The sequence below is a fragment of the Citrus sinensis genome, chromosome 6, assembly GCF_022201045.2.
Source record: "Citrus sinensis cultivar Valencia sweet orange chromosome 6, DVS_A1.0, whole genome shotgun sequence".
NCBI classification, from domain to species: Eukaryota; Viridiplantae; Streptophyta; class Magnoliopsida; order Sapindales; family Rutaceae; genus Citrus; species Citrus sinensis.
Genome location: NC_068561.1, coordinates 25,170,793 through 25,184,990, shown reverse-complemented (window position 1 = coordinate 25,184,990; position 14,198 = coordinate 25,170,793). Strand labels below are relative to the sequence as shown.

Genomic DNA, 14,198 nt, shown 5'->3' with positions numbered 1-14,198 from the left:
CATAGCTGGATAGATTTGCCTGGAGAAAATTGTTGTGGCCCTTTTGAATATATTTCTTCAGTTTCGGATGGTTTCTGCTGGAAAAGATTTTCATATTTATCCTCTATAATTTAACGATGACCTTGGGAAATCTTAGGGTGGATTATAGGACCCTTTTTTAATTATCAGAGATTGTTCCCCGATCGCGAATAAGGAGGGGAGTCTTGGGTACCCTGAGTGTGTTACACTCTCTACAGTAGATTCTTGTCATGTAAGTACACAAGCTAACAAGCTAATAACCTAATGAATAGAGTAACACTATTCACTAACAATAACTAAAAAAGAAACATTATATTTAAAAAATCTGTATTTCCAATTGATGAGCTTTTTCTTGGAATCCAATGCAAGCCTATGATGAAGTCTTTACATGATAAAATTAAAAAATGATTAAATCTTAACCATACAATGATTATAAATATAATGCCCACATGGCACAAGCTTGTAAAAGCTCATGTTAAAAGAGGATTTAACTACAATTAATGTTGAACATAATCTTCATACAAATCATTAGGTAAAAATTGAAATAGTCCGATAAATAACTATTTAAGGTAGGGCAATTAATAATAATACCATGCCAAACGACACATCAGTCAAAATACAAAATTTTGTATCTCAATTATTTAAAAAAAAATTTCCCCTTAACTAGGCATGTCTCTTTAGTTTTAGTTTTCTTTTGTAAGATAGGCATTAATTTAAAAAGAAAAAAAAAAGAAATCGCACCCCGATCCTATATGTACATACATATATAAATTAAGGATATTTCACCCTTTACTTATATTCTTTTGCTGGTTTCGCTAAGAAAAGGGGACAAAAAGAAAACCAAAAACACTAGCAATCGCAACAGTGCTTTTGAAGCAAATTTAGTATAAAGCCAAGGCACAATTGAAGGAGACAATGTGGACTTTCTAAACAAAAGTAACAGGGAAACATAAGACGCTATCAATAACTCTCAAAGATAATTTCAACTCTAACCAAAAATGTAATCAGCTTTTTTTTTTTCCTTCTAAAAAGAGTGTTTACTTGTTGCTTAATAAAATTTGACCCCAAAAATTCTTTCTTAGGTTGCATGCTTCCACAAATGTTTATTGACAAAATTAATGTCACAGAACCAATAACGCCTTGACTATTGGTCCTGTTCATTAATTACTTAAGCAAAATTGAATACGTAAATACAACCACTTGTGCGTCATGTTATAATTTTATTCATGTTCCTCCTTGTGGTCAGAAAGTTTAGTTGATAATGACAGACTTTTTTGCATCAATCTTATCACAAATAAAGGCCAAGATTTGTCAAAAGAATAAATCTAATGAAAATGAATCCGATGCTAATTTAGTGAGTTTATGCTAAGCACTCGATCATTGGTTAGGAGTTAATTGAATCCCATGAGAAATTCATGTTGACTAAATTTTGAATGTTGATTCAGTACTACTCAACAAAAACTCAACTGAGCAACACATTTTAGTCCAATTTATTTGATAGAAATACAAAAAACGTTAGACCAAATGTATGGCTTCTCAATTCAGAAACCAACACATAAAAAATCATGAATAGAAAGTCGAATAAAAAGTAAATTTCTTTCTTGTAATTTTTTTTTCCAAAACATGAAGCTCAATGTTAACTCATGCTGTTCATTTATACTGATAAATAAATAATCATAAACCATTAGTATAATTTTGATGGACCTTCATGTACTTACTAATATAAATTTTTGAATTCGATTTTCTTTTAATTATTATGAACATGCAAGATAGATAATCTGATAATTTTTATGATGCTGTTTAAATTTTTCTTAGGGTGCATTTGGGATTGAGATTGGGTAGCTGTAGCTTAAAAGTTACAGCACTAAAGTGTTTGGTAAACACTAGCTGCTGTAACTCAGAAGATGTGTTAATATAATTTTTCACTTGTATAATGAAAAATCTATTATATTTTTAATAATTTTATCAAAATTATTATTTAAAATTTATATTTACTACATATTATTAATTTTTATTTAATAGTCATAACTTTTTTTTCCACAGTAAGTTACAGCACCTCAATTTCAAACGAACCATTACTGCATAGACACGTGCAAACATACACAGTATATATAGATGTATATATACGTACACACACGTAATGTCGAAAAAGAGAAAAATTCAAGAAATGAAGCAGTTAAAGAATGGGAGGTGGTTGAAGGTAGATTTTTGTCAATGCCCACGTATTTGGTTTATAGGCTTAGTTAGCCCCAGCCGTTTGGTTCGTCAAGGTCACATACATACGTAGGAAAGACAAACAAAAACAAAAACAAAATAATAAACAGGATGATGCAATGTCTCTGTCTGTCAACGTTTATATTCTTCTTCACAACGTAAAAAGCAAAAGCAAAGGCGAGCCCATTTCTCTCTTCGCTAGAAGCCGTGCGTGTGCGTTGCTTTCGCTTTCGTTCATAAAAATTTCTCGATTTATGTGAACTTTAGTTTGTTGGCCGCAACATGCAAACGCTTTTATTCCTCATCGCCAGGCACCATCGAATGTCGAAGAAGCTTCCTCCTCCTCCTCCTCCTCCTCCTTCAGGTTATCTACTATGCGTACGTCATCCTCGGATATAAGAGATTTTCCTGATCCACAGGTGGCGGGATCTGACGTACTTGTGATTTGTCAATGGACGAATGCGATTTAAATTTAGTAATAAACTGATTTTTTTTAATATCATAAATATATAATTAATATTTGGATATATTAATTTGATATGGATAAAAATGATGTGTGCAGCGGCCGTGTCTTATCTCTGTATGTGAAGTGATGGAATGTAAATTCGCTTTGTTTTGCATCCATCCATGCATCATCGTCGAAATTCAAGAATTGAAAAGAAACGCGTATCTTCACAGAGTCCAAGAACACGCGTATGATATCAACTTGTTACGCAATCTGCTAATGATTTTTGATAAGTCCGAGATATTGATAATTCATTTTCCTATGCTTTTAATGTATCATTGATGCTACGTTACGAATAAATTTAATTACATTAAAAAAATTAATAAGGCGGATGCTCTACGGAATTTTGCTTGCGGCTAATCCCGTCAGCAAGCGAAATAAAGTCAACAGTTTTGGTCTTTGATTCTTTCCTTCTTGTACTGGGTCTCTTTCGTTTTCAAGTGGCAAAGGCTACATCATTATAATATAAGAGTTAGTGGCTCTGGCTGGTGTAGAGAAAGATGGCTCTCTCTTTCTCTATTCATCCATTTTATTTCTTTCTTTCTCTTTTTTTTTCTCTTATCTTTCTTTATATTAAATTTTTTTTTGTGATAATATTTCACAAGTAAAATTCACTTTATCCCTCTCTACATCCTGAATTGTCATGTTTATATCATTATATCAAAATATATATTCATAGTAAAAAAAAAATTAGTGTTTGTTATGGAAAAAAAAGTTTGTATATTGTGAAAACATCGCACTAATTAATGATATAACCGTATTTATTCTCACTAAATGTGAATAATGTATAGCCTAATTAATATTTGGACGTCTTTTATTTACATAATTTTTAACCCATAGATGGGTTAATGCACTTGTGGTGAAAATTGAAGTTGGTTAAGGAATAGACACATTGAGTTTTTTTTTTTTTTCTTTTTCACACGATGAGGCAAAAGTTGACCCTAGACCCACCATGTGCTTGCTCTCTTATAAAATTATATATTGTAGATGTTTTGTATGTGTCCTTGGAAGACAATAAAGCAAAAAATAAAATCTTCTGCTTCCAACCAAAGATAAGTATTTTTTTTTTTTAACCCCAACGATTCGATCAGACATTGAGACTACAATGTGGCAATATTTTATCAAGATTTATTCTCCCACAATTTATTAATGCCAACAACGTTGTACAACTTGGATGCTACAACATGTGCGGACTATTATTTGCTTAGTTAGCATATGAATTGCTTTTAAAATTAAATAAAAGTCTCAAGGTTCCGTTTTGTGTGGAGGTGATTTTTTTTTTTTTTCTCCCCATTGATTGCTTTTGAGATTTCTCAAAATTTATCCAAAGCCTCTTTAATACGTCTTTCCTTATTGTCTGAATTAGTAATATCTGTTTCAAGTGAAAAAGGATGGGCAACAATTTATATTAAAAGAAAAGAAGTGTTAACTTTTTGTAAATTCATTCACTTACTATCGTCTAATTTTTGTTGCAGGTTACTCTCTGTTGGTTTATTATTCTATATTTCTAGTTGAAAACTTAGTGGAGCTGAATGCAATTTACTTTTCAAGCTGAAAATAAAATGGCCGAAGCTGCAATACTACCACCGAAGCCTAATTACAAGTAGTCGTCAGTCTGTTGGGTCAAATGTGGGCTTTAAGTATGAAATTGGGAATGCTTCTATTTAGCTCCGCGTTTTTTTTTCTCGGATGAGTGTACTTAGAGAAAACGTGAGGGCTACATAGAAGATCTCAAAAGTTGGCCTAGTGTGAAGTAAGCCCAAGACCAAAACAGAAGCTCACGCGGCCACAAAACCAACCAACCAAAAAAAAAAAAAAGAGATTAAAATTAAATTCAGAAATTTAAAAATTAAAAATTAAAATAAAACAATTATTAATCAAAACAGATCATTTTGTGCTGCAAATCTGATCTGTAAATTTCTCAGATCACATCACAACGAACAAACAATCGCACCGCTCTCTCATTCGCGAAGATGTACGGGTTCGAAGCGATGACGTTTAACATACACGGCGGATACTTGGAGGCGATCGTGAGGGGCTACCGTGCGGGGCTCTTGACGGCCGCCGATTACAACAATTTGTGCCAGTGCGAAACACTTGACGACATCAAGATGCACCTCTCCGCCACCGAATATGGTCCTTACCTCCAAAACGGTGCGTTCTCTATGCTCAATTCCATTTTTTTTTAGATAACGGATGCTAAAGTTTCGATTTTTGATGATTTTTTATGTTAATTGGTGTCCGTGAATAGTTCATTTTGTTCTGACTTGTGTGTTTATTATTGTTTTGGTTGATTGGAGAATGAATTGAGGTGAAAGTTCTGATGAATAGTTTAATTTATGGTGGTTGGAGGTTTGAGTGTTCAATGCAGATTAATTACATTTGGATTTTGATATGTGTGCGTTTGTGTGTGTGAACAGTTGTTTAATTTATTTTTTGTGTTTTTGAATTTTGGGGTTAAGGTTTCATTTAGATGTAATTTTTTTTGTGAAATGTAGGATTGGGGACGTAATTGTACTTTTGTATGCAGAATTGAGCTGAATTTTTTATGAACTAAAAACTAATTAAACTTGACATGCGTGTGACAGAGTGGCCATTTTTAGTGTCATTGATCACTTTACTATTTTTGTTTCTTGCTTGCAGAACCTTCCCCATTGCATACTACAACAATTGTGGAGAAATGCACTCTGAAACTGGTTGATGAGTATAAGCACATGCTGTGCCAAGCCACTGAGCCCCTGTCAACATTTTTAGAGTATATCACGTATGTTGTCTTTGCTCTTTTGTAATGTTGATTCTGTCTTCATTTGAGGATTTTCAAACAAAGCTTTGTCCTAAGAGTTTTCATTTATATGCTGTCCCATTTAATTCATTGTTAAACATTGGTCACTAACCCATCCTTTATAACAATCTTATATATTTAGGATATGTGATTCACTAAAATCATTATTCCAAATACCCATCAAGGCTTTAATACTTATTTATAAAAATAATTGCTTGATGCATGCCTGGTGAAAAACTCATGACACAAGAAAAGTTAGGCTAGTTTTTTGCTCATAAAAGTCAGTGTAATTTTGTAATTTTGAGAATTCCAATCTAACCTGCTAAAACATTTAGTTGTGTGTTGTAGCTGTTGGGTTTGGCTGCCTAACTTGGTCTCTAAAGTTTTGTTTGTGGTAAATTATTAGAGAGAAAAAGAGTAACATTTTCAGTCTTTTCATCCAGATATGGTCACATGATAGACAATGTTGTCTTGATTGTTACTGGAACCTTGCATGAGAGAGATGTTCAAGAACTGTTGGAGAAATGTCACCCTTTGGGCATGTTTGACAGGTAAGCTTACTCCTACATAATTTTTCTTTTGGAATTTTTTATAGTTTATTAAATTTTTCTTAAAACCCTCTCTTTTCTTCCTCAGCATTGCTACACTGGCGGTTGCTCAGAACATGCGGGAGCTTTATAGATTGGTGCTTGTTGACACACCATTAGCACCATACTTTTCTGAATGTATCACATCAGAGGTACGGATTATAACACTTGCTAATTTTACAAATTATGAGTTTCAGTAAATCTTATTTACTTGCTGTTGATTTTTTTTATGCCATAATTGGACTCTTCTTTATTAATATAATGATAGTCGTCATTGTCGACATTGGGCTATTCTATACTGTCTTGTTATTAAAAGACCTCTGGTTTTATATTTTCTGATTAGTGATTTATTTAAATTTTTTTAGGACTTGGATGACATGAACATTGAAATAATGAGGAATACTCTCTACAAGGCATACCTAGAAGACTTTTACAAGTTTTGTCAGGTTAGGGCTGTTTGCTGAATGAAGAAGGACTTTTTACCTGTGTTTATGCAAAGTCCTCTCACTTCCTATTTTCTGATCTGATCAACTTTTATGTTGACTATTCCAATAGAAACTGGGTGGTGCAACAGCTGAGATCATGTCTGACCTTCTAGCTTTTGAGGCCGACAGAAGAGCTGTCAATATCACCATAAACAGGTGTTGTTACTGTAGTCAATTTTGCTTTCAGAAAAAATCCTCATATGTTTTTCCTTTTTCCCTATTTTGCTGTGAAATTTAATATTTGTCATCTTCAAGGACTCTTTGGATGTTACTGATTCAGTTTATGCTGTGCAGCATTGGCACTGAGCTCACCCGAGATGATCGTCGTAAATTGTACTCCAACTTTGGTTTACTGTAAGCGCTTTGCTCAATCTTGGTCATGCTTTAACTCTGGGTATTTTGCTTCTCTGGTATGTTTATCTGACAAAGGCTTGCTTATGTTCAGTTATCCCTATGGTCATGAGGAACTTGCTGTCTGTGAGGATATAGATCAGGTTTGTTTTCAGTTTTAGTTTAGAGGCAACTGAAAAGAGCTGCTTGTTTTTCTACTCTGGTGTGTTGGAGGGCCATCTGTTCTCTGGACATGATTAATGTTTAGCTGGTGGTTGCTAATGAAGTTCAGCATCTTTGGAAAAAAAAAAAATTTCTGTCACAGGCATGCCGCATGCATGTGTCTGTCTCTCACTTGTTTGTATTTCCTTTTAGTGTGTGACTGCATCTATAGCTCTTAGTTTCTGTTGCCTTGTTGATGTAGGTTCGTGGTGTCATGGAAAAGTATCCTCCCTATCAATCTATTTTCTCAAAACTGTCCTATGGAGAGAGCCAAATGCTTGACAAGGCATTTTACGAAGAGGAGGTGAAAAGGCTTTGCTTGGCTTTTGAGCAGCAAGTTAGTATTTCAGTCAAATGCTCCTGTTTATTTAGAGGCAGCATTCTCTTCATTTCCTGTATTCCTCACTTTCCGCTTACGCGTGACGTAATTTTTCATCTTCCAACTTGCAGTTCCATTACGGGGTATTTTTCGCCTACATGAGGTTGAGGGAGCAGGAGATCAGGAACCTGATGTGGATATCCGAATGTGTAGCTCAGAACCAGAAATCTAGAGTTCATGACAGTGTCGTTTTCATATTTTAGTTTTATCGCAACCCATAATAATCTTTGTGATATTTTGCATAATCTGCTGTAAATCATCCATCTCCTTCTCTATTCATCACCTTGGGCCGCATCAGTTGTGGATATTATCGACCTATCTCCACCGCTTGCAAGATTGGTCTGTTGGATAATAAACGTCATTTGGTGTTCTATCTGCGTTTTGTTCTCTTAATGGGGAGATCGCGTATTAGTTCATCAATATATTGCTGCAATGAAAATGAGATTCTGTAATATTTATGATGCCAAACGACATGTAGAAGAAAATTGTTATTTAAATTTAAATGAAATTTGAGAAACAAGTTCTGAATTTTGATGCCTAAACAGCAAGCATAAGGGCAATTTTATCTTCTATTATCGTTGCCATTCAATAATGATATATTTGTATAACTTTAATTCAGAAAGTTGTTGACAAGGTTTATTAAAATTAAGGGCCTGGTTTCGGGGTGGCAATGGTACCTGTAACTCCGTCTGTCAAAATCTACCTGATGTAGGTAATTTTGTAGGTTATAGGCTGGTTTGATATTATAAATTAAAACTAGCATTAGGCTGCAGGTGAGTTTGGTATTAATCAAATGAGTATTTGCTAATCCATAGTTTTTTAAAATTATTTTTTAATTTAATTTTGATTCAAAAAATATTTGAATGTAAAAATATATAAAGTAAATAATGTAAAGTGTAAGCGTGTGTGCAAGTTGCAACGTGCGTAACAGTCGAAGTCCTAACTAAAGTTATAACCCGAACTAAAGGAAATCCAAACTAAAGGGATTTGTGTTGGATGTGTGCTAATGATGGTGAATGAAATTAAGATATTTTGTTGGAGCTTGTGTTGAATGATAATATGAAATGATAATTGTTATTTTTATATCCTAGTTTGTGGTCTTTTTTTTTTTGTAGACTTCTGTATTTTATACTTAAATTTAAGAATTTTTATTGGATTATGTTAAAATTTTAATTTTTTATTTACATCAGTTAAATTTAGAATTGAGTATGTTATGTGAAATTTGAGGTTATTATTATAAATTTACATATTGAACATTTGTGATTTTAAATGTGGAAACTCACAAAAGATGATACTAGTGTGAGTTTGGAAATTATCAAAATCCATCGTGGATGATTTTTCTTGTAAAAAAAATATTAAAACCCACAGAAGGATGCGAGTGAATTTAATAATTTAAAATTTTTCAAGTGTGAGTTTGATAATGATAAATCGATTGCAAGCGGCGCCCATTGTCATTCTTAATCTAATTATATTAAAATTTTTCTACGATATAATTATAAAAATAAATATTAAATTTATTATGATTTGACGGTTATCATCAGTGTTTCACGTAGAGCTGCGACCTAAAATTAAAAGTCAGATACTCTCAACTCTAGCAGTACACTTGAAGATAATCTGAAGTATTTTAAACGCAGTGGAGAATAATAAATATGCTTCAATATCCTTTTGTTTTCTAATTGAATACTACATGTTGGGGAAAAATAAAAAAAAGACAATGAAAATGATAAACTTGCTTCTCTTTCCTTTTGTTCCTTAATTGAATACCACATGTTGGGAGAAAAGGGGAAAAAATATAAAGACAATGAAAATCTCGTTGAAGTCGGTTTATTTATCTGAAATGAGACGCTGAGACACAAAATAACTCCCGAGAAAATTGCATTAAAAAAATACAGTACAAAAAGCTCGAACCAAATTCCTAAAAGATGGCAGACCCGTCACCGGCGGTCGATGAGGCATCGCCGTCACCGTCAACGACGGCAATTGCGGATTTGAACGAGGACGCAGTGGCCCACTGTGCCCTTAACCTGAGCCTGCAAGACATTTCTAACATGGCCATGTCCTGTAAATTATTCAAACACGTTGCTTACTCTGATTCCGTTTGGCAACGTCTCTTCAGGTTTTCATGGATAATTTTCTGGTTTTTATTAGTTTTCTGTAAAATTGCATGTTGCCCATGTGTTAGTTTTGAAAAATACTGATTTTTTTTAGGCAATAAATTAGCTTTCTTTTGGAAAGTAGAGGACTTTTGCTGAAGGGCTTATTATGCTATAGGGGCCAAAAATTGGTCAGGGCGTTTTTGTTTAATGTCGTATATTTCATTTTTTGCTTATGTAGGGAACAATGGCCACAAGTGTTAGTTTCTGGGTCGTTACCAACAGTGCGAGTTAGGGAAGCATATTTGGCGAGGCGAATTGCATTGCATCAGTTCAAATTTGTTGATCCTTTGGACGTCTGCTTCTATTCTGTTGCAAAACCTCATGACCATATACTGTTAGACAACAATGATATTTTTTCTACTCAGGTATTAATTTCAGGTTTGACACTCCTTGTATTTTTGCTGAAAGTTGAGGTTTATTAAGTGCTATGCGCTAATGTAACTTTTCCCCCCCCAGTCGGTTGAGACTTTCTATTCTTTTGGTATTTGTAGGGATCGTCGATACAAAATATTAAGATCGACAACTTTCTGAGTGAAAGTTACTATCGTGCAACACTAAGTGATCATAAGGCAAGAATTACTTGCATGAGGTGAGACTTCTGTTGGATTTCTTGTATTCCAGAGTTATCCCATTTAATATTCATAACTTTATTTATGGTACTGTTGACATCATTTATAAATACTATGTTCTTAATGTATGTATGCTATGACTGAAGGAAGTTGCTTGCTGTATGTGATTTTATCCACAGATTGTTTCCCCTTCATGAAACTTCTTTGTTTCGAAGTGAGCCACAAAGAACCGAAAATGTTTTGGTAACTTCAAGCTGTGATCACTCAATTCGTCTATGGTGGAAGGTATTTTATGAACTGTCGTGTTACCACCGCTGCACTCATTAACCCACTTTTTGGCTGATCTGTTTAATTGAAGCATATGTTAACCGATACTTGTTATCAATGAGTGAATTACACACAGCACTTATATCAATTCTGCTTTCCATAAAAGAATGCTAAATTTCTAGACTTTTCTTTTTACATCGTCTCAACACCCTGAATCTCTTTCTCGTGCTTCCTGTAGGGTTCTTGCCAACGATGTTTTAAAGGTCACAATGGTCCAGTTTCTACCTTGTCAGATAAACTGCTTGGTGATGGTAGTGGCAAAATATTGGCAAGTGGCGGGGAAGATGCTACTGTTCGTTTATGGTCTCTTAGCTCAAGTGGAAAACGAGGCCAACAGGCTTTGAAGGCCACACTTTATGGGCATGAGAAACCCATTAAGTTGATGTCAGTTGCAGGGTATGAGCTGGCTCTTTGAAGAAATATTTTAGCAATTCATTTTTGAACTGTTGAAAATAGAAACTTGTGAATCTATTAGGCCTCAGTAGGTGCCACTTGCTTATGTTTAGGTGGACCACCTTATGCTATACTGTTTGACATTGAAGCTGCTTTGTGAACTCGCACATCTTTTATAGACTATACTGCTTTGTGAACTCGCAGATTTTTGTTAGGAGTTTAGGTTCATTTTGTCCCAATTTCAACCTAATCATTAAAATTTACTAAATTATCTTTTAATATAGTTAGGGTTGTTAGGTCTGCACAAATTTAACGTGAAAGTCCCTTACTGAGAAGTCAGGTCATTAAATTAAATGATTCGTTAATAATGTCCCACTAGCACATTTTAAAGGAATATTTTGTTAGTTAAAGCATAGCACAACTGGTAATCAAATCTTCTCTCAATCCATATGAGCGGGGATCGAACCCCAGATTTATTTTATCAACTCAAGAGGCTGGTAACTGCCTCTAGTTTGTTGGAGCGCCTTGTCCTCAAGGTTTATCATCACTATATTGATTCATGTTTTCATTTTTCTTTTTCCAGGCACAAATCTTTTCTTTTGGTGACCATTTCAAAAGATTCCAAGGTATTATTCACATTTCTCTTTCCTTTATGAACTACTGTCTCTCATAATTTCCTTATTTATTTTTTACATCTGAGGACTGTACAGTCAAGCTTATAATTCTTACTGCATGGATGAATAAATTGTGCCTTCTCCGTATCATAGCTTACTGTTATGATATGGCTGGAAATTTATTCCATTCTTAAGTTTGCAAACTATTTTCTTAGTTGCTTTTGTGCTATTAATTCATTTATATGAATTGTCAATTCCAACTGAATTTTTTTTTTTTTTTGGGTGAAATAACGATTGCATAAATATGATTTGTTTGACTAAATATGTCGATAAAGTTAAAAAAACAAGTTTCTATGTTTTTGAGTTTTTTGTTTCCTAGTATTTTTCTATTTTGTTATTAGCTTCTTGTTTGATGAGCTGAAATCTATATAGGTGAGGGTTTGGGATACATCTACATCATCTGCTGTTCGTTCTTCATGTTGTGTGGGAATGACTTCTGTACCTGGAGTACCAGTGGACATGAAATGCCATGAATCAATGCTTTATATTGCTTCTGGTTCCTCTGTTGTAACAATTGATTTAAGGACAATGCAAAAGGTTATGACTCCAGCAATCTGTAAACCAATATTGCACTCCTTTTCAATTATGCCCTCAAAGTCCTTGATCTGCACTGGCGGAATTGGCAAGTAAGATAGTTTCTAATAAGATTCATATCTAGTTTCTTTATTATGATTTTTTCAGTTCATTTAGGTCATGATTGAATAATGAATACCAAATAGTCTTCGTGAAAGTACCTTTATATTCGTTTGATGCTACAAATGGAAATTAATATATTCTAAAATATGACGATTCAATTCATTTTCATGGATACCCAAAGTCTGAAATTCCTACTTGTCGAATCTAATAATAATAATAAATTTGCTGTCAAGCTGTGCAGCATCATAAGGCACCACTGGAATGGACAAAGTAACCAATTATTTCTACTTAAGTACTTCTGCATTGAGACTTTGCTCGGTACAATACAATTACTTCATCATATTTTTCTCAAATAGGCCTTGCTAATTGCCATCTTGGAGATTTTGTAACTTTGTGTTTGGAAGATAATGTTACCAGATTTCAATGTTAATTTAGTCTCAGAAAAACATATGCTTGATACTGCAGAGCAATGACATGGGATATTAGGAGAAGCCAGGATGCAGTAAAACCACAACCGATGGCTGAGTTGGATGGACATGTGGGTTCAGTGACACAATTGCACATGGATCCATACAAAATAGTGACAGGAGGGCGAGATGATTTGCGCGTCAATATATGGGAGACGGACACTGGTATGCTAGCAAATTCCTTGCTTTGCGATTATCCTGAGGAAGCAGATATCAGCACAGGGTGTTCGGCCATGGCTGTTAGTGGGTGTCGAATTGTGACCGCTAGTTATGGTGAACCCGGACTTCTACAATTTAGAGATTTCTCTAATGCTACTTGTCCTGTTTTGAAACATGAAGTTAAAAATGATTCAAAGTTTTGGGGTCCACAATGCTATAGTGACACTGATTGCTCGGATGGCTGAACATATTTGCCTGTATTGGTAGAAAGGATTATTTGTATCAAATTTTTTTCTTTTTCCTATTAATAGTGCAATTTTGCTTGTGTTTCGTTGAGAAATGGAGAAGATTTCTGTACAATACATCAAGTTGCACCCAAGTTTGCCCAAGTGATATAACTGCCATTGCTTTATCATACGTTGAGCAATACAATGTGAAATTCAATGGAAGACAAGATCCAGATCAAGAAAGTAAGGCCAGAGATGAAATTGGAAGGCTTCATAGCAGGCAGGTTCAGATGCTTGGAGAGTCCTCTTCAACCTTACTCAATTTGATCCTTTGAAATGCCATTCCCTCCGGCACATGGGGCAATGAGCTTGAGGAGTTTGAGAATTTACCCATTTCACGATGCACTGAAGATGGAACGCATGGTTGCAAGCACCTCAAACTGCAAGGTTATGACAGCACACAACAATCATCAGTAAGATAATAACCAGTAATCGTTCGTGTACCTCATTGGAATTTGAAGTTAACTAAATGGAAAAAACTGATCAATGGTCAAACTGTAGCACATTAAATCAATTGAATGGCAAGAAGTAGCTACTTTTTTATTTGCTTAATGGGTAATCATCACCAGGGAGTTTACAATCAGGACAACAACCATCGAAAGCCATCCGGCAAATTCCACATGTTTCATCATGTGCATCCCACGTCCATGATGCAACAGCATGCCACCTAGTTTCACAAGCCACAAAAGTCATGTCTGCCCTCAACGTGGAAACCAAGCTATGATATAGCAGCACACCAAGCAACAATATATGCAAGTTGATCAATGCTGTGCTGAAAATAGTTTGGATATGGGAGAAATGAAGAGAACATACTCTGGTTAAAGCCCGGTGGGCATTCAGAAAGGAAGCAAGTCAAGGAGAAACTCTGGTTCTTTATTTATATATTTGACACACAACAAACGTCCTATCCAAAGTGATTGATAAAAATAATAATGTCATCCTGCAGCATATTAATTGAGCAAAAATCATCAATATTTTACACTGAAGTATACGCCTAATTACAACCGC

The 14,198-nt window shown here is 34.5% G+C and overlaps 2 protein-coding genes across 4 annotated transcripts; both read left to right on the top strand.

The window, feature by feature from the left end:
* The first annotated feature begins 4,616 nt into the window (after positions 1-4,616).
* On the top strand, positions 4,617-8,050 carry LOC102623564 (V-type proton ATPase subunit d2). Its single transcript, XM_006482485.4, has 10 exons — positions 4,617-4,891; positions 5,381-5,501; positions 5,963-6,070; positions 6,156-6,258; positions 6,472-6,552; positions 6,662-6,747; positions 6,886-6,945; positions 7,037-7,085; positions 7,346-7,480; positions 7,594-8,050. Exons 1-10 carry the CDS (start codon positions 4,711-4,713, stop codon positions 7,723-7,725), a joined length of 1,056 nt encoding a protein of 351 aa, XP_006482548.1. The 5' UTR covers positions 4,617-4,710; the 3' UTR covers positions 7,726-8,050.
* Positions 8,051-9,133: 1,083 nt separating this feature from the next.
* On the top strand, positions 9,134-13,265 carry LOC102623264 (uncharacterized). Of its 3 annotated transcripts, none has more exons than XM_025099753.2 (9): positions 9,134-9,638; positions 9,857-10,043; positions 10,170-10,267; positions 10,427-10,532; positions 10,753-10,970; positions 11,551-11,593; positions 12,014-12,267; positions 12,519-12,595; positions 12,743-12,884. In XM_025099753.2, the coding sequence occupies exons 1-9, from the start codon at positions 9,445-9,447 to the stop codon at positions 12,748-12,750; spliced, it is 1,185 nt and encodes a 394-aa protein (XP_024955521.1). In that variant the 5' UTR covers positions 9,134-9,444; the 3' UTR covers positions 12,751-12,884. The 3 variants fall into 3 exon arrangements, 2 of the variants coding, with proteins under 2 accessions (XP_024955521.1, XP_006482547.1); XR_008055683.1 differs by having other exon boundaries at positions 9,137-9,638; positions 12,511-12,595; XM_006482484.4 differs by lacking the exon at positions 12,519-12,595 and having other exon boundaries at positions 9,141-9,638; positions 12,743-13,265.
* The last annotated feature ends 933 nt before the right edge of the window (positions 13,266-14,198 follow it).